The 26,294-nt window shown below is 43.3% G+C and overlaps 2 protein-coding genes across 2 annotated transcripts; both read left to right on the top strand.

The window, feature by feature from the left end:
* The first annotated feature begins 8,883 nt into the window (after positions 1 to 8,883).
* On the top strand, positions 8,884 to 11,207 carry lingo4.S (leucine rich repeat and Ig domain containing 4 S homeolog). Its single transcript, XM_018233578.2, has one exon. It carries the CDS (start codon positions 8,884 to 8,886, stop codon positions 10,768 to 10,770), a length of 1,887 nt encoding a protein of 628 aa, XP_018089067.1. The 3' UTR covers positions 10,771 to 11,207.
* A 7,631-nt stretch (positions 11,208 to 18,838) lies between these two features.
* creb3l4.S (cAMP responsive element binding protein 3-like 4 S homeolog) lies at positions 18,839 to 24,462 on the top strand. The gene is made up of 10 exons (XM_018233580.2): positions 18,839 to 19,048; positions 20,128 to 20,336; positions 20,718 to 20,985; positions 21,280 to 21,410; positions 21,486 to 21,572; positions 21,784 to 21,890; positions 22,266 to 22,334; positions 22,460 to 22,544; positions 22,661 to 22,760; positions 23,094 to 24,462. The coding sequence occupies exons 2-10, from the start codon at positions 20,169 to 20,171 to the stop codon at positions 23,381 to 23,383; spliced, it is 1,305 nt and encodes a 434-aa protein (XP_018089069.1). The 5' UTR covers positions 18,839 to 19,048; positions 20,128 to 20,168; the 3' UTR covers positions 23,384 to 24,462.
* The last annotated feature ends 1,832 nt before the right edge of the window (positions 24,463 to 26,294 follow it).

The following is a 26,294-nucleotide window of genomic DNA, read 5'->3' as shown; positions in this document are numbered from 1 at the left end:
TTTTTTTAACATTTGAGGGGCATGCCACATTTGTTTTAGGGTGGGCTTATGTCTAGGACATTAGAGGATCTTTTGTCTTCATTTTGCTTCCTTGGACATGTGTAATAATAAGTGGTCACTTCCAGCATTTGCACCAACATCTCCAATAAAGACACTTATATATGTGACCTATATGTACCCGCCCTATTCAAATTGACCTAAGAGTACTTACAAAGTTTTACTAGGCAGAAATGAGCGTTAGCGAAAGTTCGCTATGAAATGCTCGCGCTGATGAATTTATGCTTAAGCGTTTGGCTGCAGAGATGCAACTTTGCATTTTAGTAAATTCGTGTAGTGAATTTACGCCTGACGAAGTGGCGCTAGGTGTGGTGGAGCCTTCGGAGCTGAAAATTTGGCTTTTAGTGAATTTGCCGCAACATATGTACAATGAAACACTCGCAAGTAGTTGTCAGTGCCATGCATCTAATACTTTGTCTCATAGTTTCCCAGAATACTGCTGAATTATTAAGTATCCTATAGGTGTTACTGTATCCTTTGCCCAATGATGACTTTACATTCAATCCCAAACAGCTGTTCAACCAGTTTTCCTGGGAAATGGTCACTTAAACCATTAGTGGTTTTACTTTGTAATGAGCAATTGCTTTTATGTAGCCTTGCTTACTGCATGTGTCTTTGCTTTGGGTCAGTAATGAAATAGAGAAAGTACAGAGAAGAGCGACTTAGCTGATAAAGGGAATGGAAGGGATCAGTTATGGGGAAAGACAAGTTGGGATTGTTACACTGGAGAAGAGACAGTTAAGGGGGATATGATCACTATATATAAATATATAAGGGGATATGATCACTATATATAAATATATAAGGGGATATGATCACTATATATAAATATATAAGGGGATATGATCACTATATATAAATATATAAGGGGGATATGATCACTATATATAAATATATAAGGGGATATGATCACTATATATAAATATATAAGGGGATATGGTCCCTATATATAAATATATAAGGGGGATATGATCACTATATATAAATATATAAGGGGATATGATCACTATATATAAATATATAAGGGGGATATGGTCCCTATATATAAATATATAAGGGGGGATAGGATCACTATATATAAATATATAAGGGGATATGATCACTATATATAAATATATAAGGGGATATGATCACTATATATAAATATATAAGGGGATATGATCACTATATATAAATATATAAGGGGGATATGATCACTATATATAAATATATAAGGGGATATGATCACTATATAAATATATAAGGGGATATGATCACTATATATAAATATATAAGGGGATATGATCACTATATATAAATATATAAGGGGATATGATCACTATATATAAATATATAAGGGGGATATGATCACTATATATAAATATATAAGGGGGATATGATCACTATATATAAATATATAAGGGGGATATGATCACTATATATAAATATATAAGGGGGATATGATCACTATATATAAATATATAAGGGGATATGATCACTATATATAAATATATAAGGGGATATGATCACTATATATAAATATATAAGGGGATATGATCACTATATATAAATATATAAGGGGATATGATCACTATATATAAATATATAAGGGGATATGATCACTATATATAAATATATAAGGGGATATGATCACTATATATAAATATATAAGGGGATATGATCACTATATATAAATATATAAGGGGATATGATCACTATATATAAATATATAAGGGGATATGATCACTATATATGAATATATAAGGGGGATATGATCACTATATATAAATATATAAGGGGATATGATCACTATATATAAATATATAAGGGGGATATGACCACTATATATAAATATATAAGGGGATATGATCACTATATATAAATATATAAGGGGATATGATCACTATATATAAATATATAAGGGGATATGATCACTATATATAAATATATAAGGGGATATGATCACTATATATAAATATATAAGGGGATATGATCACTATATATAAATATATAAGGGGATATGATCACTATATATAATATATAAGGGATATGATCACTATATATAAATATATAAGGGGATATGATCACTATATATGAATATATAAGGGGACCATGCAATAAACTCTGTAGTATCTTATTCACCAGTGGAAGATTTGAGCAATAGGTTAAGCTTGGTGGTTGTGTTCTTTTCTAACCTCATCTACTTTGTAGCCGTATAAGAAGTGCTAATTAGCTGCTTATGTTAAACATATGTTAAACCCTAATTACCGCCAGTTAAACCTGTGTCAGAAATGAAATGGGATTACAGAAAAGTGATACCGTCTGATGACAGTATCCGATTAAGCAAAGGAAACCAATTTTTTTCTATTTGGATAGACTAAGGCATTAATTTTTTAGAGGGGTAAAGGATCAAGCAGAGTGCGAGTTGTGACTCCAGCAGCAAAAGGCCACGGCGCGGGGGGATCATCTTCTATTCTGTGTAAGGTCTCACACCGCTGAATCTCAGCACGGCCTCTGGGCCTTCCATCCTACTTCACTAAGGCAAAGTGCATTAAATATGAATGGGCCATAGGTGTAAAGTGTCTGCGAGAGAGACATCTGCAAAGCAGCCGCTGGGCAGTCACAGTCTCGCTCCTGGCAAAAACAAGCTGCTTGCGGCTACATAAGGCAGACCCTGCCCAGAGAGCCAAAGAAGCAGCCGGGACCCTCAAGATGCAGGTAAGAGAACTGGGAGTGTTTGCTCCAGGGAGTCAGATCTGTGGCACGGAATATCTAGTAACAGCTCCAGTGAAGCCATGGCCTTATGGGCACAGTCATACACCAGGGATAGCAGAGCAGGAACATCATTCAAATTAGATTTAGTTCATGTTATTTCTTTCAGCTCTTTTCTGGGTATTTCTCGACTTTATTTGGCTAAAGGATAGCCGGCTTATTTGGCTAAAAAAAAAGGCATGTATCCTTCCAGTTCAACCTTTTGCACAAAAAAAAGCAAAACTTCAATTGGTAAAATTTGTTTTTCAATCGAGGCAGTACTGGGAATCAATATGGTAGCCGTTGTTCTGTGTATTTGTGGGCGCATTTGTCTATACCCTCCATAATGGTGCTGAAAATTCTGCACAGACTAGTTAGGCAACCGTCTACTATTCTCTACTATCCCAGTGATCTGTGCAGTATAGTCCTTCTTCTGATTTTATTATATTATACCAGTCTACGGTCCCAATGACTAATGAGTCATTAGTGTATTTCTTTTGAATTCTTCATTAATTACAGAAGGATAGTGTAATGGCAGCCATGGTGTGTAGGTGACATCAGAGGACTAGAATGAATGATATCTTGCCTAAGGTATGGAATAAGCCCAGGTTACAACATTCTTTATTTCAGACAAGATGACCCCTACGGTCTGAATTTAATAGGGTTAGTAAACTGGACACCTCAATCCAGCACGTGGGGTTATGGTGGCCTTAGACGCACAGATATTATCGTACAAAACCGATTTTCGTATGATATTCGGTAGGCTGGCTGATATCTATTTGAAAATATTTGAACGCAGCCGAACATTGCCCATTGTTAGTACTGAATGGTCAGATACAAGTAGAATTTCATTGTTTCTATATATATATATATATATCTGATGATTCAGCTCTACACGTGTGTATTGAAACAAAAGATTTTTCTTGGAAAGTTCTTTTCCAAAAAAGATTGCAATTACGTCTATGGCCACTTTAAGAATAGAGACAATAAAACCCAATTGTTGCTGCAGTAGTTGAACTATAACTATAGTAATGGAGAAGTCTGGAGTGGGGGAACAGAGGAGAATAACAGCCTGTCACTCAGATAAATAGGATTGCGTTTCGCCACCCACGTTGCAGTGCCACGAGATCCTGCGTTGGATGAGTCACCTGACTGCTTCATGACCCAATCCCCTTCATAGGTGTCTCTCCACCGACAGTAATTAAAGCTCTCACTAACCTGTGTAACCAGTGCAATTGTTACTACAAACAACTCATTCCAATGTCTCGAGTCAATGCTTTATCTTGTCCAAGTGCTGCTCATGGGCTTCTGTCCAAGAATGATCTGCTCGTCTCTCCCATCTCTCAGGGCTCCATATTCATCCAACTATTATTCCTGCAAAAAAAAAAAGATCCCCCACTATACCTCTTAAAAATAATCAGGTCCCCTCGTAGGCACCTTTTCTCCAGAGAAAACAACCCCAACCTTGACAGTCTTTCCTCGTAGTTTTATTCTTCCATTCCTTGCAAGTCTCTGCACTCTCTCCAGCTCATTTATATTCTGGAGCTAAAAACGGCACTGCATTCTCCGGGTGAGGCCTAACCAGGCATCTATATATCCAAAAAATATACTTCTCAGTTAATGAGTCCTCAAAACACTTCCATTTGGTGTATAACTTTGTATTTGTATTGTATTTGTTCCCAACTGCATAACCTTGTATTTATCAAAATCAAACCGCGTTTGCCAATTTTCTGCCCAGTTTTCTAATTTAGTCCAATTTCTCTGCAAAGTGGCAGCACCCTGAATGGAACTAAACAGATTTGTCCAATTTCATAACGTCAGCAAAAATAGAGACAGTACTTATAGCACCCACCTCCAGGTTATTAATAAGCACGTTAAAACAAAGGGCAAAAAGACAGACACCAGTAGTGCTCTATTAACAACACGGCAGGTGCGATTTCGGGCCCCTAAGCCTCCTTGAGACGGCTCCTGTGATTCGGGGGAGGCATCACTAGTGCAATTGCACTCTCTTGTACTTGAAAAAATTAATTTACAGTTTAAAACCCTTAAAGTTACCAGGAGCAGCTTTTTGATGCACCTGGTAACCTGTGTATTTGTGGGCGGTAAAATGGCACTCGAGGCAAGGTACGCCCATCTAATTAGAAACTTGCCCCCCTCTCTGTGTAATCTATGCTTTAGCCAGTTCTCTATTTAAGTACAACATCATGATCCAGTTCAATATTCCATTATTTAAAAATCAACTTGCTGTATGAAATGCTCTCAGGAGTCTAAGCAGATCATATCCACTGCCATCCCAGACCCCTCATTCGTGCTCATCTCCTCATAGAAAGCAATTAAAGTAGTCTGGCAAGATCTATTACATATGGCTTTAACACATAGTAATTTGCAATGTTTTCAAGTATCTTATCCCTTATTACCCCTTCCAAAAGCTTTCCTACCACTGAAGCCAGGCTAATATACCTATAGTTCTTAGGCTGAGGATTGGATCCCTTTGTGAATAGTGGCACCACATTATCAATCCCCCAATCTCTTAGCACCATGCCGGACCTCAAAGAATCCTGAAAGTAAAGTAGTTTCACAGTGTTAAGCTTGTTTAGTATCTATATCTTTCAGTACAATAGATGAATCCTCCTTCTGCTACTACACCTGCACAGTTACTCCTCTCTCAGTTCCCACACTTGGACTATGTTCTTATTGCTTACATCCCCAAATTCTCGTACCACTGAAACTTACTCATAATTTTCTCTCATGTTTCCACCTCTTCAAAATGTTACTTACTCATGCCTCCACCTCTGATTGGACCACTTCTCACTCATACTCCCTCCCCACTTTTCCCTTCACCCTCGTGAGATCTCATCATCCAACCTATCTCTCTACCTCCTATGAAACTTCTGATACTTCAGCCTCCCATGACACTCTTTCTCACTCATGCTTCCGGCTCCCACTAGGCCTCATTTTAGTTATACTCCCATCTTGTCTGAACCTTGCAATCACTCATATTTGTTTTATATACGTTTTCCCTTTACTTTATCCCCTTCTCGTTGAATCCTCTTAACTACGATTGCCTTAACTACAGTATTTGACTGACCCAGCCAGTAACTCACCAGCTGGGGCTGGCACCGTTATTACAAATTTGCCGGCAATACAATTTGCTTACTTATGTATAGCCTTTCCACTGCTGATCACCCCAGAGTCGCCTCTGCCTCACCTATTTCCATGTCCAATTTCCCACCTACTTTCCTGCCCCAGCTGCCTAATCCTGCCCAACCCAACCCACTCATTTCTCTGCCCCTATTTGTCATATCTCCACACCATGTGGTCAGCCCCCTGACCCAAAGGCCGTTATTAGTGGGAAAAAAAAGGTTACAACCCTACTCTTAACTAGGGTTGCCAGCTGGTTGGTATTTTACCGGCCTGGCCGGTAAAAATGATGGTTGATCCCAATGTTATTAATAGGGAAAAAGATAAATATATAGGAAGGCCAATATTTGTTTCCAGAAAAGGTGTCAACCCTACTCTTAACTCATGACTACACGCCTCAGATCCTGTAGGATTATGGCCTACTCTCACTGGGTGCTGGTGAAGTGGATGAAGTTGGAGCCCTACTGTCTCCACTTTCCCTGATAACACCATCTTGTCCTTCTGTTGCCATTTTTCCCAGTTGACCAGTTTTTTTGATCTGGTCCTTCTGTTTCGATTCTCCTCCAACCTTCTCTGTGCTGGAGGGGGGGGGGACTATTGGTTCTAAAACTAGAGGTTAAATATCCAAAGTAATGGCAAGCCAAGTATAGAAAGTAAAGCGTTTTGCCATCGCTCAGAGAAAACAATACAAACTAATCTCTTTCTAAACCAAAGTGAATCCTTTTTCTCCCAGACACTGATCTGTCTCTCTAGAAACATAAATCGTCCCAACCCTGAAATGCTACACCAGCTGTCTGCTTCTCTCGTCCCTTTCCAGGGAGGAATCTGCTTTCTAGGTGCTCATAGTCAGGTGCCCGCACAAGCCACTCAGTATTATCTATCTCTCCATACAGAAGGTCCATCTTCTGGGGTCTTGAGAGACTGAGGAAAATTAGATAAGATTTGAGTTGGCAAAAGTTAACAAAAGATGCCCTCAAGTCTTCTGGAAGGATCTACTGGTTAACGAGGCACCAGAATATATTGTGCCATTCTCTTTTGTGGCTCCTCAGTGGGATTATTATAAATTCTCTCATAGCTTGCTGATTGACACTTTATTAAGCCCTGGTTATTACATGGCTGCATTGCTAGTGGGTGATGTGTGAAGCCTCTGGTATAAATAGAGAAGACCCTCTTGGGTTGGTGACCTTCCTCCACCCAAAGGGCATGGTTTCTGAGTAGAAGACCTGGCAAGTTTTGGCTGGATAAACTGTACTTACTATTCACGAGAGCGAGCCGGTAACCTTACCCATCTCATTTCATATTTTTTCCTGTGGGCTCGGCACAACAATCCTCACCAGCCAGGGACTAACAAAATTAGCAGATTAAATATTAAGGATGTGCTCTAGGATTTCAGTTCACATCCGGGAGCCGAAATACAGCCACGAGGAGGAAGAAGGGGACTTTCCCTCTGGGCTAAAGACAAAGATTAATCTGCCAGAGGTGAGCTAAGGATATGGCTTAGAAGAGGGAGGAAAAGAAGACATTTATAGAGTTCAAAGTTTCATAAGAACCTGGTTTGCTCTTGGAAGGTGCAGGTGGGGTCATTCAGAATAAAACTGGATTTGCTCCTGGTAGGTGCAACTGAATTTCAGAAATGGATTAAACTTGGGGTGCCCAATGCAATAGGGGGAAAGTACTGCTTAATGAGTGCTGCTCATCTTATAATTAACATTAAGTAGGGGAAAGACAACAGGATTCTGTCATTGGGTTTCCTATGTTCATTTTTAGTGGTTTTGGAATCATTTATATGGGTTGTGCTGCCCAGGATTGGGTTACAAACTGCAGATCACAGTAGATCTCTGTTTCGGTTACCACGAAACAAGCTGCAGGCTGAATATGAAGGATAATAGCTCAAAAACCAGAAAGTTATTACAGTGTAAAAATAATTTGTATCTTAATCTTCACCAAAAAAATATTCTATAATAAAAATACCTTTTGTTTCCTAATGTATAACAGTTTCTTTGAGCCTGCTAGAAACAATATATATATATATATAAAATGAGGCTGAGGTTTTACAGGGGGGCAGAATTAAGGTTGGCAGCCTAACGTGTTCTCATACGTGTGAGATGTGCACTTGTTTTGTGTGGTTATCAGTTACACTGTGTGGCTTACTCGACATGTGTAGAGGTGCGGTTAGACTCTGTGTATTAATCCTACTTGAGTGACAATGCAGCCCTCCTGCTCTTGTTCTGGTACATGACCCATCATACTCAACAGGTTTTATATTCACAACATTCCTTCTCTGTATATTTGTATTTATACATATGGGAGGAGGAGGTGCCATATTGATTCCCTTAGACAGTACAGTATGAGGGTATAGCTTATTGTGTGCCCAGAACATTCCTTCTCTGTATATTTGTATTTATACATATGGGAGGAGGAGGTGCCATATTGATTCCCTTAGACAGTACAGTATGAGGGTATAGCTTATTGTGTGCCCAGAACATTCCTTCTCTGTATATTTGTATTTATACATATGGGAGGAGGAGGTGCCATATTGATTCCCTTAGACAGTACAGTATGAGGGTATAGCTTATTGTGTGCCCAGAACATTCCTTCTCTGTATATTTGTATTTATACATATGGGAGGAGGAGGTGCCATATTGATTCCCTTAGACAGTACAGTATGAGGGTATAGCTTATTATACAGTATGTATCTAAGAAGGCAGATTTTGAAGCCTACTTTGTTTCAGTCCTAGTGGATGCCCATTTGGCAACCTGCGAGTATAAAAATGTAATGGGTCACATTTGTATTGATCTCATAAGGCTTTCAAATGAGAAGGGGCATTTGTTTAATTCTTTATCATTTAACTTCCACAGGGTGATGGTCTCTAAGCTATGAAGAGTGATGCTGGACAAAGATGGCTCCTCCAATAGAGACAGTAACAGGATAACCTTGGTGAAGTGGAGGGCAAGATGGTAGTGGGAAGGAATACTCCAATGCCTAGCTTCCATCTGGACCCCCGAGTCTTTATTATGTGTATTGGAGTTTTGATCAGAGCCCTCTGCTCCTGCTGCCCTGCCCCCTGTGAGTGTCCCACTGGTGACAATTCCACCCTTTGTCGGCGCCGTTTCCTGAATATGGTTCCCTCAAACATTCCAATATTTTCTCAAAAGCTAGACCTTAGTCACAACTACATCAGAACAGTGCCATCCAATGTCTTCACATACCTCAAGTATCTCCAAGAACTGGACTTAAGTTACAATCAACTTTCTAGGGTGGAACCAGGACTTTTCAGCAGTTTGCCTGCACTGAGACTCCTGCTTCTCCACCATAATGAGCTCAAACTGTTGCCTCCTGGGATCTTCTTGGGGATGCCAGCACTGTCATGGTTAGATGTCAGGGGAAACCAGTTGGTCATCTTGCTAGACCAAACTTTTCAGGGTCTTAGGGAACTGAAGCACCTGGAGACTGGTGAAAACCCCCTGCTCTTCATATCTCCTGGTGCTTTTTTGGAATTGCCTCAGCTGCAAAGATTGGGTTTGGAGGAAACCAAACTCAATACTGTCCCCTCAAGTTCCCTCACCGCACTACTGCGGCTTTCCGAACTGCGTTTGGGTGGAATCAGCAACAGCATTCTTCGAGACCTTTCCTTCCCCAATTTGCCATTGCTGCGAGTGCTAGAAATGGACTGCTGGCCGTCTTTAGTGTTTCTGGAGCCTCACAGTCTGTCTGGTTTAAATCTTAGCTCCTTTTCTGTAACCCATGGAAATCTTACCACAATCCCACAGGAAGCCCTAAAAGCCCAGGTTTACCTCCGGACGCTGGACCTTTCCTACAACCCAATCTCTGAGCTCCCAGTCAGAGGTTTGAGCACACTGAGAAGGCTGGAGGAACTGAGGTTGAGCAGTGGGAGGCTGCGTTATGTACCTTCTGCAGCCTTCTATGGCCTGGGACACCTCCGCATGCTTGATCTTTCAGACAATCCACTCACTTGGCTTGCAGAGGATGCCCTGCCTTCTCCTCTAGGAGGCCTGGAGACTCTTCTCCTCTCTAATACCATGCTGTCCTGTGATTGCAGGCTCTGTTGGCTTCTCCATCGTAGACTTAGTTTTGGGGGGAAATCCCCCATATGTGCAGCTCCAGACTCACTAAAAGGAATGGTGATCCCTGACGATCCCGATAAACTTTGCCCAGACTTATTTACATGCGAGCCCCCAAGGATAGTAAATCCTGGACCACGCGAGTTAAAGGTCAGAGAAGGAGATATACTAAACATCTCCTGCAACAGTTTGGGAGTCCCTAAACCTTCTATCCAATGGGTGCTACCACAATTTGAGGACATCAGGACAACAGAAATAGTAAGTGCATGTCCAACTACCAGGCTGCCTTATAACATATCAGCACAAACAGTCTTTCCAACCAGAGATGCTCAGGAGATACCTGACCAGACAGTACAGGTACCAACTCCTGCAATGCCAGCTGCCAAGAGGGTCACCATTCTCCCAGATGACACTCTTCAGTTTCATCCTGTAAAAACAGAGGATGAAGGGGCTTATCTTTGTGTGGCCAGCAACGTGGTTGGAAATGACTCAACCTGGGTGCATCTGAAAGTCATGCCTTTTAATGGCAGCAATGTGCCCTCTTCAGTGGCCATACTGAATGGTCACCTCCTAGTGGTCATAACAGCTGGTGGCATTCTGCCCTTCATCAGCTCCGTGACCCTGTGCTTCATCTTCATGTTCCTTTGGAGCCGGGGAAGGGGGAACATCAAACACAGAGCTCACATAGAATATGTGCCACGGGGGAACCGAGGATCAATAGACACAGAGGAAAACAAATTCACAATGAAACTGCTCTAAGGACTGGCCAGTTTGTCGGTGAGGACATCTTGAACTTCAATAGATAAAGTGAGAAGTAAGCCGCCAGTGCATCCTTTGTATACACTTCATATAAGCTGGGGTTGCCACCAATCTATGGCTGAAGGTTAAATAGGAACATCACCATCCAATAAAGTATTATAAGTTATTGATGAGAAATATATAAGCTTTGAACCGACGGGTCTTCTTCTGCCTGTCCACAGTTTCAAATTGGAACTGCTCTCTGGTTACTTTGTTACTTAGTTCAGACCGGCATGGACCTTGATGTGATATGATATTAGTATTACTATTAGAATTACAAAAAGCACTTCACATTGGGTCTAGCACTTCTCCTATTCATTTGTCACTGACTCGTTGCTAGAGTAAGGCAAACCATAGCAACCAGATCTGGAGTTCGGCAGAAGAAATCAACAAATATAAAGACCAACTGTAATAATATTCTAGTCTGAAAAGATCAATTTAGAGAGGGTGTAAGCCCAAAATAACAATGTGCCCAGTGAGAAATGGGATTTTTTGGGTGCAGTTGTTCCCTTTTTTAATTAAATTTGTTGGTATGAAATTGTATTTTTTAGTGCCTTACCTGATGTAATGTGTAATATTCATTGCCATGTTTGATAACAATTAAATATTTTTGTAAGCATGTATTGTTCTTGTGTTATTCCTCCCAAAATCCGCTCTCAATCAGCCAAACCTTCCCTGATCTGCAGTTCTGCCCGGTCAAGATACAGTCATTCCTTACATATGAAAAGAAAATGGTAAATTAATGTAAACTATGTAATTAATTAATCGAAATTAGGGTAGGTCAATATGGACTATTAACGGCATTATAAAAAAATGGGTATTTTATTTTAGGAGCAGGGGTTTAACTACAGAGGAGGCAGACCCTGTGGACGCAGCAGGGCCCAGGAGGTATAGGGGGCCGCATTAGGCCCCCGATTTCAATATATATTGGTAAAACAGGACAAATAGTTGGGGGCCCTAAAAAGAATTTGCTGTGGGGCCCCATAACCTCTAGTTACACTACTGTATAGGAGTATTCCTTTAAAGGATAAGTAAACCTTTAAAGGGGTTGTTCACCTTTGGGAAAACTGTTAGTATGATGTACAGAGTGATATTCTGAGACAATTTGTAATTGTTTTTTTATTATTTAAGGTTTTTGACTTATTTAGCTTTTTATTCAGCAGCTCTTCAATTTGCATTTTAAGCATTCTGGTAGCTAGGGACCAAATTCCCCTAGCAACCATGCACTGATTTGAATTTAGAGACTGGAATATGAATGGGAGAGGCCTGAATAGAAAGATGAGGAATATAAAGTAGCAATAACAATATATTTGTAGCCTTACAGAGTATTTGTTTTTTAGAAGGGGTCAGCGACGCCCATTTGAAAGCTGCAAAGAGTCAGTAGAAAAAGGCAAATAACTATAAAACTATAAAAAAATAGATAATGAAGACCAACTAAAAGGTTGCTTAGAATTGGCCGTTCTATAACATACTAAAAGTTAACTTAAAGGTGAACAACCCCTTTAAAATAAGTGAATGTAAAACTGATGAGGGGGTTATTCTAAGCACTTTTATTTGTTTGATTCCAAGATATTAAGGGATACATGTACTGTTAATATGAATGAATTGTGTTACAACAGCGCCACCTGCTGGTCAGTTTCCCACCAGTCTGACCAGCAAGTAGTCAAGGAAGTTGTCTGAGGACTGCGGTTAAAGGATAAGTAAACCTTTAAAATAACTAAGTGTAAAACTGATGAGGGGGCTATTCTAAGCACTTTTGCAATGTACATTCATTATTTGTTTATTTTTTATTCCAAGGGATACATGTGCTGTTAATATGAATGAATTTAGTTACAACAGCGCCACCTGCTGGTCAGTTTCCCACCAGTCTGACCAGCAAGTAGTCAAGGAAGTTGTTAGGAGAAAGAAAGAGACTGATGTTCTTCTGCTTAGGAAAGATGTGAGAAAGGTTTCTAATTTTATTCCGCAGTCCGCAGTCCTCAGGCAGCTTTGGAGTAAAAAACAAATTCCATTGAAATGGTTGCAAATTCTCAGCAGAATATTTATTTTCATACATAGGAAAGTAAAATGTCTTGGCCAATTTTCCGATTTGCAGATTTATTTAAGAATTTCTATGACCAGCAGGTGACACCGCTAGAAAAGAAAGTCTTGGGCTCCCTCTAGTGGAACTGGATTGTAAGCGATTTCCTAGCCCATTCATCAGACTCCGTAAAGTGAAAATAAAACAAAATATAGGAACAGGAATAATGTAATTGTGCAACACAAGGCAGACTGAGAGGTGGGACCTATATGTTTAGTAATAGGATAAATTGCCTCCGAATGAATAGGCTGGCTGTTTGGATGAGCTCAGTAGTGAGAGGGTTAAATAGCAATTAGTTATGTAAACTTAAAGGCTCTTGCACACAGGCATTTTCCCACGTTAAAAAAACGTATTTGCTTATTGATTACATTATATTCTGAATGACTGTACTCACAAGCGTTCTGAGTTGCGTTTTACTCCATTTGCGTTTCTGTGCATTTATTTAGACGCAGCATTTTCTTGCGCTTGAAGCGTGTTCAGCTATCAGCAGAATAGAGGGTTGCGTTTGAAACGAGGAAAAAACGGGCTTAGCTGTGTTAAGAAAAACAAGTTTAAATGCAATATATGAGCCCTAACAGCAAGGAGAGATTTATTCTGTGTAAATCCAGCGGGGTGAGAGTTAGTAATATGTTGTGAGGACCATAAGTGAGATGATGTAGGCTTGGCTGTGAGAGGGTTAATAATTGTTACTTGTGTGGGGTCAATAGTAATTAGCTGTGTGCCCCAGAATGAATTATTAATTATTGTTCTAGACAGGAGACAGTTAACAGAGATAAAATGTGTGGGCCCATGAGCAGTGAAAGGGTTCATGTTAATTAGATGTGTGGACCCAGCCGGGGGAGGGTTAATAGGGATTAGGATTAGATGTGTGGGCCGAGCACAGAGTTGCGATGAGCTACAGGTGTCCAATCAGGAAAGGGTTAAATAGCAATAAACAGAAAAGCTGAAAGTGAGTTAGTAGTGATTAGCGATGTATGTACAGACAGGAGAGGGTTAATAGTAACTGTGTTGCTCCAGCAGTGAGAGGGTTAATGATGGGCTGTGTTGGTCCAGCAGTGAGAGGGTTAATGATGGGCTGTGTTGGTCCAGCAGTGAGGGGGTTAGTGAGAGGGTGGGCCCGGCAAGAAAAAAAGTTTTAATAGGACAGTGGCATGGAAAGGGGAGGGATCTCATTTTGATTGACAGCTATAGGCACCAACCTGCAATTAACTCATATGCCAGTGTGTTGACTGAGTCCCGCCCATCAGTTCTCCTATTGGTTCCCCACAGAGCCCATGTCAGCTATTCTGAATGATGATATCACAGGGGAGGAGACTAAGTAGATAAGTATGTGATTGGTTCCTGCAGGAAGTGTTGCTAGGGAAACCAAGAGTTCCCTTCTTTACCCCCATATCCCTAACTGCACCCCTGCTCCTCACAGGCACTCGGTTACCTGATAGCCCTGGTCTCTGTGTGTCAGTATTCTTATCCTTATTAATGGCCAGTTGTCTATGTGGCAGCAGAGAATGCAGTGCAGGCTGCAGCAGTGTCATTCCATGTGGAAAGGGCCCAGTCATTAGGCCTGCTGCAGACTGTACTGGTTTGGATGTGTACAGTGGGGTAATTGGGGCAGAATGAAATAGGAGCGGCCAATGAAATGGAATAAATAGGGGAGGAGGAGAGATGAGGGGAAGCCACATGTAGATAGGGTTGCCACCTGGCCGGTATTTTACTGGCCTGGCCGCTAAAAATGATGTTTGATCAAAATGTTATTTATAGGGAAAAAAGATAAATATATAGGAAGGCCGGTATGGTTTTCCAGAAAAGGTGGCAACCCTACACGTAGAGCAGGGTCAGCCTCAGAAGTGCCCAAGAGCTGACCTACACACTTACCTGCCCCACAGAATCTAGAGACAGATCCGGCCTAATCAGTCGCTTGGAGACAACTCGCCGAGCCCAATGGGGTCCGACTATGAACAACAACAGCCGGGACTGGCAGCCTGTGGGCTCTGGGAAATGGCAGAGGGGCCCCAAACAGCCTCAGCACTTTCCCTCCAGTCACTGGGGTAAATGTCAGTAACTCCCCTCCCCCCCCCACCTCTCACCTGCCCCCTCTGTCCCCTCATTACCATAAAGTTTTCCCCTTGGTCACACTCTGAGGAACTTGAACTTCTCTCCAACTGGTTCCTCACAGGTAAGTCTGGGCCCTTCCCACCTTGGTGCTAAATCCTTGGGGCAACGTCTTCCCTATAAACCTCATCTGCCCCAGGCTCCTCCCATCCCCTCAGGTGCCAGGCCTGGGAGTGAGTGAGACTTACACAGCTCCCTTATATAACTTCCTGGGCCAAACCATTGCTGAGAAGCTACAGGGGACCCACTCCAATGTTTCCTCCATTTCGCTCACATTCGTTTCCCCCGCAGCCAGACATTTCCCTAAGGCTCCCAGTGCCACATGGGGCGAGGGCCCTGTTCTGTAGTGAGTAGGGCAATAGTTGCTGAAACAACAGCATGGCCCCTGTCCATCAAACATACAGCCTTCCAAACCTGGGCCTCCTGTTAGGGACTGACTTGTATCAGCTTTGTGTTTATGTATCACTTTATCTGCAAAGTGTTGTGAAGGAGCGACAATGCTGTACGTTGCACTAAAGTAGAATATAACTAAAAGTAGGCAATAAATACAAGAAATATACACAGAGCTCATATAAGGACGCAGAGTTCAAGTGCCATGTGCTAAGAAACACTGCGGGGAGGAGGAGGTCCCTGCCCTGTAGAGCTTACAATCTAAGTGCAGAGACACCCTAGGCAGCTCTCTGCCCCCACAATTCCCACACTACCAACCTGCTCCCCACACATGAGCGACCCGGCAAGCAGAGGATAACCAGCAAGCCGAGAGGTGACGGGGCAGAAAAGGTTCATGTCTGGTGCCCCCTAGGCACAAGCCTCTTCTGCCCCTACTTCTGGCCCTGTCTAAGTGGGTGGGTGGCTAATATAAAATATTAATATACCGGCACAAACTGGGAAAAAGTGCACAAGTTAAAAGCATTGTCCAGTCAGTACCAGGACTAAATGTTTTAGTGCTCCAAGAGGGAGACTCAATGTCGGACTGGGATGCCAAGGGCCCCCCGGAAAACCTTAGGCTGAGGGCCCACTTTCCAAACTATTATACTTCTTCTTCTCACTCAACCTCTTTATTCTCATAGTCTCTTTTCTCTACATACTATACTCTATTCTTCCATTATTAAACCTCTTTGTTCCCATAAATAAGGAATGACCATGAAAAAGGCCAAATGGTTAGAAGCAAGAGGTCCACTGAAACATGGGCCCACCGGGAATTTTCCTGGTATCCCTGTGGGCCAGTCCAACACTGGGAAGACTACGTTTTTTCTTGAAGATATTGAGAGAGGATTCCTTACGGAGGAATACAGGGACAGAATCACAGAGGGAAGGAGCAGCAAGATGGAAGGGTTTGAGACGAGAGGTGGCAGTGGATGTGGATGGTGTGAAGAGAAGGGGCTCTGAGAGGAGCGGAGAAGACAACCAGGGACGTATAGTGAGACAAGAGAAGAAATGTAGTGAGGAGAAGAGGAGTGAAGGACTTTCAAGTAGAAGGAGTTTATATGCTATCATTTGCTTAACAGGCAGCCACGCTAGGGATTTTAGTTGGGGTTGAACACTACCAGGAGAAACCTAGTTGTGAAGTGTAAGATTGTTGGAGGGGAGGGAGAAGGGAGTCAGAAAGACTGGTTAGTAGGAGATTACAATAGTCTAAATGGGATAGGATGACGGCATGGATTTCTGTTTCTGAAAGAAAACAAACAAAGAAAGGGGTGTATCTTGGCTATATTGCACTGGAAGAGGTAACAAATAGTGTCAGTAGTATTAATATGATTAGAGAAGGAGAGGGACTGGTCAAAGATGACCCCCAAGCAGCGTGCTGAGTTAACAGGGTGAATGGTCATGCCATCAATAGTAATGGTGAAAGGAAGAGATGGGCTAGGTTTGGGTGGAAATACCATGAGCTCAGTTTTAGCCAAGTTGATCTTGAGTTGGCCTTGGTTCAGGCAGTTGATAGTTACTAGGCAGTTTGAGTGTCAGCACTTAGTGAAGGGCTATCTAGATGTGGCATACAGGTGATACTTAAGGCCAAATGAAGATATTTAAAGGGAACCTGGTGATCGTGTGGTGCAGCAGAGACGCCCACAGCACCACCACTTCTTCCTTGACACACATGTCCATTTATTTCGGCGCCGACCTGTCATTGCGTGCGGCGTGAATTTCAAATATTTAAAGGGGCCTTTACCTATAACTCTTTGCTCAACGTAGGTCTATTTTCATAGTTCCTGGGAGCTATTTCTAGATTGTCTTGCCTGTCCCTGACCATTCCTAGTTTGCTGCCTGTCCTGACCTTTGCCCGTTATTTGACTACTCTCTTGGGTCACAATTCTGTACTGCGCTACTGGCATGTTTGACCAGCCTGTGATCTCGACTGCCCTCTTGCCTTCTTATTTTGTACTCTGTCCAATTGGTACTGACCCGGCTTATCTACTGACGACGCCACCTGTTCCCTGACCTTCTAGTTTATGTTCAGTTCCCTTGTCTGTCCAGAACTCTCCCTTGGTCCTCTCACTATGAGACCTGGTGCCATCCAAGTAGCGGAGGGCTCCTCCCTATGTGAAAAGCGGCGGTTATAGGTGGAAGTGTGAGCCATGACCGGGCCCTTGGTGTTAGTTCTGGGTTTTGGGATACCCTACGTTAGATATAAGGTCTCCTAAAGAGAGACTGTACAAGGAGAACAGCAGAGGACCGTGAGGAACTACTCCCACACTAAGATGAAGAGGCAGAGAGGATTTGTTAGCAAAAGTAACAGGGAAGGAGCGGTCAGAAACGTAGGAGGAGAACCAGGATGTAGATCTATCCCGGATACCAATTGAATGGAGAATTTGCATTAGAACAGAATGGTCAACAGTATGAAAAGCAAAAGATAAGTCCAGGAGAATGAGATTAATGTCCAGTCTGGAGATCTTGTGCAACTCTATATAGAACAGTCTCAGTGGAGAGTGCGGGGCCAGATTGCATGGGGTCCAGCAGATTATTGGTGCAGAGAAATTCCCGGAAAGTAATTGTTACGTCTATAGCCACCATTCCAGTTCTTTTTTTAGTTCCCCTTTAAACGAGCAGCTTACAGTCGTGTTACACCAGCAGCTCTAAAAGTCCCATTAATTGCAATGTAAAGGGTCAGCCTGCGTGTACCTGTGCTATTTATAATGCTATTTACACTCCCCTTTCTCTTTAAGAGCTTGTTTATACTAGTGCGCCATTCACCTCTAGCTGCAAGTTTACTCTGAGGAAAGAAAAGAACCGGATATTTTTCCAACACACAGTAAATTCCTTCCAAGCCGCCTGAACCGCAAATCTCTGCCGACTCCATCCAGCGCTCCATCAGTAGCAGAAAGATAAGCAATAGGAACAAGGGTAACTAAAGCCTCGCAGTCTGTTTGGTTGCAGGGGTCACTGACCCTGACCACTAAATACCCATTTCAGCTGCATGATAGGAAGGCTGATTATTTACAAACCAGACAAAATCAACAATGAAGACCAATTGCAAACTGATTTGAAAAGGTCCATCTATAAGGTACTAAAAGTTAGGGTAACTTAATGTCACCCCTACTGTTAAATAATATCTGGGGCTTATATAAAATGCTTTCGAATACAAGTTTAAATCTATTGCTGATGGACAAATCTTTTCTGACTACAGCTCCCAGAATCCCTTCCCAGACACTACAATTCCCAGCTACAGTTTGGACAGCCCAGGTGTAAATTGACAGTGAAGGTTCATTTTTAGGGTGGCAGCACCCCTTCTTTTCTCTGCTCTCACTTCCCTTTTCTCTACTGTCCATCCTCCACCCATCAGTGAGACAGACACACCTATGCAACTCCCTCACCTGTCTCACTACTCCATTAGCAACTCCCAGCCAACCTGTGTGACAGGTGCAACGGAGAGAGACACAGGGGAGGGACACACCTGCGGGACTGGCCAAACAACAACCATGTTCCCCTGCTGAGCAGAGAGAGGGCTGGGTGTTTGGCCCTTTAATCCAGGATGTCTAGATCCTGGAACACATAGATCTCATCTACTGCTGCCACTGCTGCTGTCTCTCTCGGCTCACTCGCTGACACTCGGTAAGGGACTCCTTCTGCTCCTCTCTGCATTTAACCAAAAGGGTCCTAAAATGGGGGGCTGTTACCCCAATGTTTCTATATATCTGTAACCTTGTTATGAGCTAAGGGGGCCCAGTCTGAAGGTCAGTTAGGGGGAGATTTGGGGTGAGTGCTTATTTGTACCCTGGGTACCCCTGGAACTATAGCAGGGTGACACCCCAATGTTTCTATATATCTGTAACCTTGTTATGAGCTAAGGGGCCCAGTCTGAAGGTCAGTTAGGGGGAGATTTGGGGTGAGTGCTTATTTGTACCCTGGGTACCCCTGGAACTATAGCAGGGTGACACCCCAATGTTTCTATATATCTGTAACCTTGTTATGAGCTAAGGGGGCCCAGTCTGAAGGTCAGTTAGGGGGAGATTTGGGGTGAGTGCTTATTTGTACCCTGGGTACCCCTGGAACTATAGCAGGGTGACTGTTACCCCAATGTTTCTATATATCTGTAACCTTGTTATGAGCTAAGGTGGGTGATGGTGAGTTTTTGGGGTGTGTGCCCAATAAGAATAAGTGTAGGAAGCAGGAAAGGAATGAGCTGTATGTAAATATTGCAGATTTAGGGGTGGGGGGGTATGAGGAAGTGGATTATTATCAGTTTAGGGCTGAGGGAGGGTCAGTAATGTAGGGAATGTGTATGTGGGTTGGGGGTAAAGTGAAAGAACAAGAGGAAATAACAGATTTGTCCCACACATTCCTTGAGATGAGAATGGGAAATAAGGCCGGGTACACTGTATAAATACATGATGGTATATAAGGCTGTGGGGCACAGTGGGGTCTCTTTAGTACCTATTGGGGACCCACAAAACGTCACTACTGACTAACCCAGTGTTATAGTGACAGCATTGATTGTGCAAACAGCTTACATTCTGGAGGAGAGCAGGATAGTTTTAATTTGAGTACAAAGGAAAGGCCTTTTCTTCTCCTTGGCAGGTTTGTATGAGATGAAAGGGCCCTGAATGAGCCTAAGATTATTATCATTTGGGTACAAAGAGCACAGACACATTAGCACTACTGTAAATTCTGTTTATTTTGTGCTTATTCAGCTTGGGGCTGATTACAGACAACACCCCCCTATCCATGGAAAATGGACTCTGCCAGGCCTGACATGTTGATGGGGTCCCTGTTTGAGCAGACCGAGGAACTATTCCACTCGGAGGGGTTTCCGGGGTCCGAACACGGCAACTTCCCCCTGTCTGAGCTTCAGTTTCCAGCGGAGAAGATGTATGAGGAATGGCCAGTAAGGGGCCCCATGGTAAGTTGCCCCAGTATTCATTCACCAAGGGCCACAACACTGGCTCTTTGGGAACAGACAGACCAGGATGCAAGAAAAAGTAATACAGATGTTATGCCTATAGGTATCCAGAGGGGGCAGTAGGTCTGCATTTTGCCTTTATACTACCCCTCAGTGACTTCTAATATCCTTATCATTTACAGTAGGGGGTACATTATCCCTTATAATACATGAGTGATACTCAGAGTTCCCTGTATAACTCAGCCTGCAGCCTTGTGCCTTTATATGGTCACAGAACAACCCCTCAGTGACTTCTAATATCCTTATCATATACACTAGGGGGTACATGAATAAATGCGTTTATTTGCTGACAGTTAATTCTGGGTGTATTTGGGGTTTCAGGGCCTGAGTGAGAGGGAAGACACAGATGAATTCCTACAGATGATGATTAACCCCAATGAGGTTTATAGCAGTGGAGCTGCTGCTGCTGAATCTCCAGAGAGCGACAGTGGATTCTCAGACGACCCTCGGCCAGACACCCCCATGCAGAGTGAGAGCAGCCCCCCACTGCCCCAGCCCACCCCTGTGTATGAACTGGTTTATGACATCGGTTCCCTGGAGGAAAGGAAGTTACAGAATGACATGAGCAGCGTCATATCAATACAATTAGGTACTGTGGGAAATTAAAGGGGAAGTATACTTCTTTTGGCTTTCTAATCGTATATCCCACACATTCACCATGTTCAGCCCTTTTATTTTAATTTCTACAAGGCTTCTAGTTTATCCTCTGTCTCTAGTTTGCCTTAGAAGAGGGAAAACATTCTTGACCCCAAAACAGCAGTCGGACCAGTCCCTGGATCACTATAGTACTTACTATCCGGCCCTTTCTTGAATCTATCCGATGTCTCTGCCTCATTTCTCTTAATCTCATTGGATTCTCTGTCCCTTTGTGTCTGTTCTGCAGCCGACGACTGGAATTCTGCCCCTTTGCTGATCCCCGAGAGCTGTATAGTGAACACCCTGTCCCCTGCGTGTAAATCTACCCCATTGCCCATCCGAGTGACCCCATCGGATCTGATCGCTGTAGAAGCCCTAGTAAGTACTTCTTTCCTTTGCCCCTCCAACCCCCTAATCCTGCCCCAGGTTCAATAATGGAATTTATATTTGTAGTACCCAGAGCTCCACCTGACCGAGGAGGAAAAGAGGCTCCTGTCCCAGGAAGGGGTGGCACTGCCCAATAACCTGCCTCTTACCAAGGTAAGTTCAGGGAGGAGAATGGGAGTGGCCTAGATTCTTTCTGTGACATCACTGCCCACCTTTGGTGACATCACAAGAAAGTGAAGTCTCCACCAATAAACAACCCATCTCCCCATGGTGGTCATGGATTTTTAAAAGAGTTGGGTGCAGTTTTGGTTAGGGGCGGGACTTGTTATCCTCAATCTAATTTGCCCCTCCCATTCTGGCCTAGGCTGAGGAACGGATCCTGAAGAAGGTGAGGAGGAAGATCCGGAACAAGCAGTCGGCACAGGACAGCCGGAGGCGCAAGAAGGAGTATATCGACGGACTGGAAAGCAGGTCTGGGAATTGTCTCTGCCGACCCTAACACAATTGCAGTTGGTCCTTTGATTTTACTTTGACACTTTTTAAATAAATGGACCTTTTTGTTGTTGTTGTTGTGCCGCTGTTCAGGTTTTTTTTAGACTTCTGAACTGCTGGTTCTGACTTCTGAATCAATAAAGCAGAAACCGTCTGATTGACAAGGACGGAGAACCCAATTCTGTTATTGAGTCAGAACCGAAAAGAAACAAAAAAACAAGGATTCACAAATACTGCTTTCGGGTGTAAAACATCCACCCTATACAGTGCTTTTTATCCCCAAAACGACATCCCTTTTTAAAGGGGTTCAGCAACTCCGATGATCCCTTTAACAAATCCTTCCTCTGCTTCCAGGGTGGCCGCCTGCTCGGTTCAGAATCAGGAGCTGCACAAGAAGGTGGTGGAGTTGGAGAAACACAACATGTAAGTAGATGGGGGGGAGAAAGTCTTTAATAATGTAAAATCTCTCGGCTGCATGGCGGCTTGGAAGCTAGTAGAGTCTGCAGCATAATTACTGATCACTAATACAACTCTGACTCCCACCGCAGATCTCTGATCACTCAGCTCCGCAAGCTCCAGACCCTCATCAAACAAACGTCCAACAAAGCGGCGCAGACTGGCACTTGTGTCCTGGTACGTCCCACGCGGTAGCAATGCCACGCCCCCTTCCCACGCAGCCTGTCCTGTTGCATTTCTCATGCCCGCTCCTTAGCGCTTGTGCTTGTCACAGAGCTGACGCTCTCTTGCAGATCCTCCTCTTCTCTCTGGCGCTGTTGGTCTTCCCCAGTTTCAGCCCCTTTCGCTCCGGGCCCAACGTTAGCCCAGAAGACAGTTACCGGCCCAGCGGAGGTAAGAAGTTAGGGGGGCAGGGGAGTGGGGCACCATAGCCAAACACTAGGGGCAAAACTGGGCTCATGACTCCTATACACATAGATGGGCTGCTAAATGTTACAATTTTACTATGTTTTGGATCACCGACCCTGACAAAAGTTTATTTAAAGATAAAGAATCACTGCTCAGGGCCACAGCCAATGGCAATCTGCCCTTGGACTTTATACAGGGGTAGATCAAGGGAGCCTTGGGGGGACGCAGAAGACTACGCAGCAGACTACGCAGCTCGCTGGATTTTATTGGCGATTAATGGTATTGTCAGTAGTTCTGATGGGTTTTGCCTTTTCGCAGTCATATCCCGTAACATTCTCAACAAAGGAGGATTTTCCGAGGTCGCCGACTCCCTAGCGCCTCCTGATGCCCCTCCCCACGTTAATCCGCTGGAAGAGAGAGACAGTGGCCGCCATGTTGCTCCTCCGGCCAATCCCCAACCAGAGGAAACAGAACAGGAAAGTAACAGAGCTGGAGCGGCTCCAGAGGATAAAGGGGTTCCTATCGGACTGAAGACCGACGTCTTAGCCCCAAAAGGGGAGCCCCCCGCCAATGACTTGTCAAAATCCGCACGGACGGACGAGATGTGAAAACAGACAGACAGCTGCTAGTGATGTAAAGAGGCACGAGAAGAGGGGCTCCATGAATAGGGGTGTCACCTTTAAATTAACTGTTAGTAGGATGTACAGAGGGATATTCTGAGACAATTTGCAATTGGTCTTCATTTTTTATTATTTGTGGTTTTAGACCTATTTGGCTTTTTATTCAGCAGCTCTCCAGTTTCAGCCATTGGTTGCTAGGGTCCGAATTCCCCTAGCAACCGTGCACTGATTTGAATAAGAGACTGGGATATGAATAGGAGAGGCCTGAATAGAAAGATAAGTGATAAAAAGTAGCAATAACAATAAATGTGTCGCCTTATAGAGCATGTTTTTTTAGATGGGGTCAGTGACCCCCCATTTGTAAGCCGGAAAGAGTCAAAAGAAAAAGGCAAGTAATGAAAAAGATATAAAAAAAAAATCAAGACCAATTGAAAGGTTGCTTAGAATTAGCAATTCTATAACACTGAGATTGAATTTAAAGGTGAAGCCCCTGCTTGGCAATTCAATTAGGTGCATGCTGCAGACTGTACTGAGTTCCTTACACCCACACGGGATGTAGTTAAATTCATTGCTGATTGGCTGGGAATGGAGGCGGAACCTCTACAAATAAATAAGGGGCATGAGGGCACCCACACACAATACACTGCTGCTGATTTATCATTCATATGCTTTATTCTGTACACACGGGCAAATAATCATGGGATTAATGGCTGCTGTCTCACCCCTTTAAATCTGGCCAAGAAATGCTACATCTGCCATAGGCCTAAGAAATTCATTTATATGCGGTCTTCATGGCTGCACAGAAACCAGCGCAGTCTGCAGTGTGCACCTTAAATAAATCCTAATGAGCCAAGAAGGATGTATATTCCCTGATGTCCAGGTATGTGTGAGGTGCTACTCACACTCACACTCAGCACCTCTACTCTCTGCCTCTTTCATTCCACAGCATCCTCACCTGATACTCCCTGATATTCAGAGACTCTTATTCTATAATATTTATAATGAGAATAACTTTATATTGTTATTATTTGGGCTGAAAAGGGTTAATAAAATGCATTTAGTTTGTATCTCGTGTCACGTGCACTGATATGCGTATTTATTGGCACCCACACGTGTGCCAGGTATGTGCATAGATACAGGGAACAGACTCCCAGCAGGGGTGGTAGGACTAATACAGTAAAGGAATAGGAGGGAGAGTGAAAGGGGGATAGATACAGGGAACAGACTCCCAGCAGGGGTGGTAGGACTAATACAGTAAAGGAATAGGAGGGAGAGTGAAAGGGGGATAGATACAGGGAACAGACTCCCAGCAGGGGTGGTAGGACTAATACAGTAAAGGAATAGGAGGGAGAGTGAAAGGGGGATAGATACAGGGGAACAGACTCCCAGCAGGGGTGGTAGGACTAATTACAGTAAAGGAATAGGAGGGAGAGTGAAAGGGGGATAGATACAGGGAACAGACTCCCAGCAGGGGTGGTAGGACTAATACAGTAAACGAATAGGAGGGAGAGTGAAAGGGGGATAGATACAGGGAACAGACTCCCAGCAGGGGTGGTGGGACTAATACAGTAAAGGAATAGGAGGGAGAGTGAAAGGGGGATAGATACAGGGAACAGACTCCCAGCAGGGGTGGTAGGACTAATACAGTAAAGGAATAGGAGGGAGAGTGAAAGGGGGATAGATACAGGGAACAGACTCCCAGCAGGGGTGGTAGGACTAATACAGTAAACGAATAGGAGGGAGAGTGAAAGGGGGATAGATACAGGGAACAGACTCCCAGCAGGGGTGGTAGGACTAATACAGTAAAGGAATAGGAGGGAGAGTGAAAGGGGGATAGATACAGGGAACAGACTCCCAGCAGGGGTGGTAGGACTAATACAGTAAACGAATAGGAGGGAGAGTGAAAGGGGGATAGATACAGGGAACAGACTCCCAGCAGGGGTGGTAGGACTAATACAGTAAAGGAATAGGAGGGAGAGTGAAAGGGGGATAGATACAGGGAACAGACTCCCAGCAGGGGTGGTAGGACTAATAGAGTAAAGGAATAGGAGGGAGAGTGAAACATAAGGAAGAAGTAGATGACATGTAACACAATAGGAGTGAGCGACACAGGCAGTTCCTGTATAACCCGGGATGACACACCCAGTATTGTGTATTGAGTATAAAACAAACATATTGTTACAGGGAGAGTGAACTTTACACTTTGCCCCATAACTGACTTACAACTTGTAACTGTTCCAGTAACTAATCACATATGACGTGAGCTGCTCAGACTTCCCTATCTCTGTGTCTCAGACTGATGTAACTGGTTGGTCAGTGCAGTCTGCAGCATGTACCCAAGTTTTTTGTTTTTTTTTTGCTAATTAACCCTGTAGGGTGTGCATTTAATGTGAATTGAGCATAGTCTACGTAGCTGAACTACAGTTCTCAACATGCTCCAACAACCACTGCGCAGACTGCTAATAGCAGTTAATACAGGAGAGAGACTGCTCAGCATTGCAGGGAGACAGCACAGTGAACTGATTGTGTCAGTGATTATAATGGGGATTAACAGAGGAGTGAGCGTCATTTTATAATTACAGATGATTCTGCAGAGATTTATATAATCGATTGTCACCGAAGCCCAGGCTTAAACTTGTAAGTGAAATATGCGGCCTCCTTTTATTCAGCAACTGACACATCCTTATCATTTACAGTAGGGGGTACATTATCCCTTATAATACATGAGTGATACTCAGAGTTCCCTGTATAACTCAGCCTGCAGCCTTGTGTCTTTATATGGTCACAGAACAACCCCTCAGTGACTTCTAATATCCTTATCATTTACAGTAGGGGGTACATTATCCCTTATAATACATGAGTGATACTCAGAGTTCCCTGTATAACTCAGCCTGCAGCC

Source organism: Xenopus laevis, chromosome 8S (assembly GCF_017654675.1).
Source record: "Xenopus laevis strain J_2021 chromosome 8S, Xenopus_laevis_v10.1, whole genome shotgun sequence".
In the NCBI taxonomy this organism is placed as follows: domain Eukaryota; kingdom Metazoa; phylum Chordata; class Amphibia; order Anura; family Pipidae; genus Xenopus; species Xenopus laevis.
Note: the sequence above shows the minus strand (reverse complement) of the source record. Positions and strands in the feature narration are given on the sequence as shown.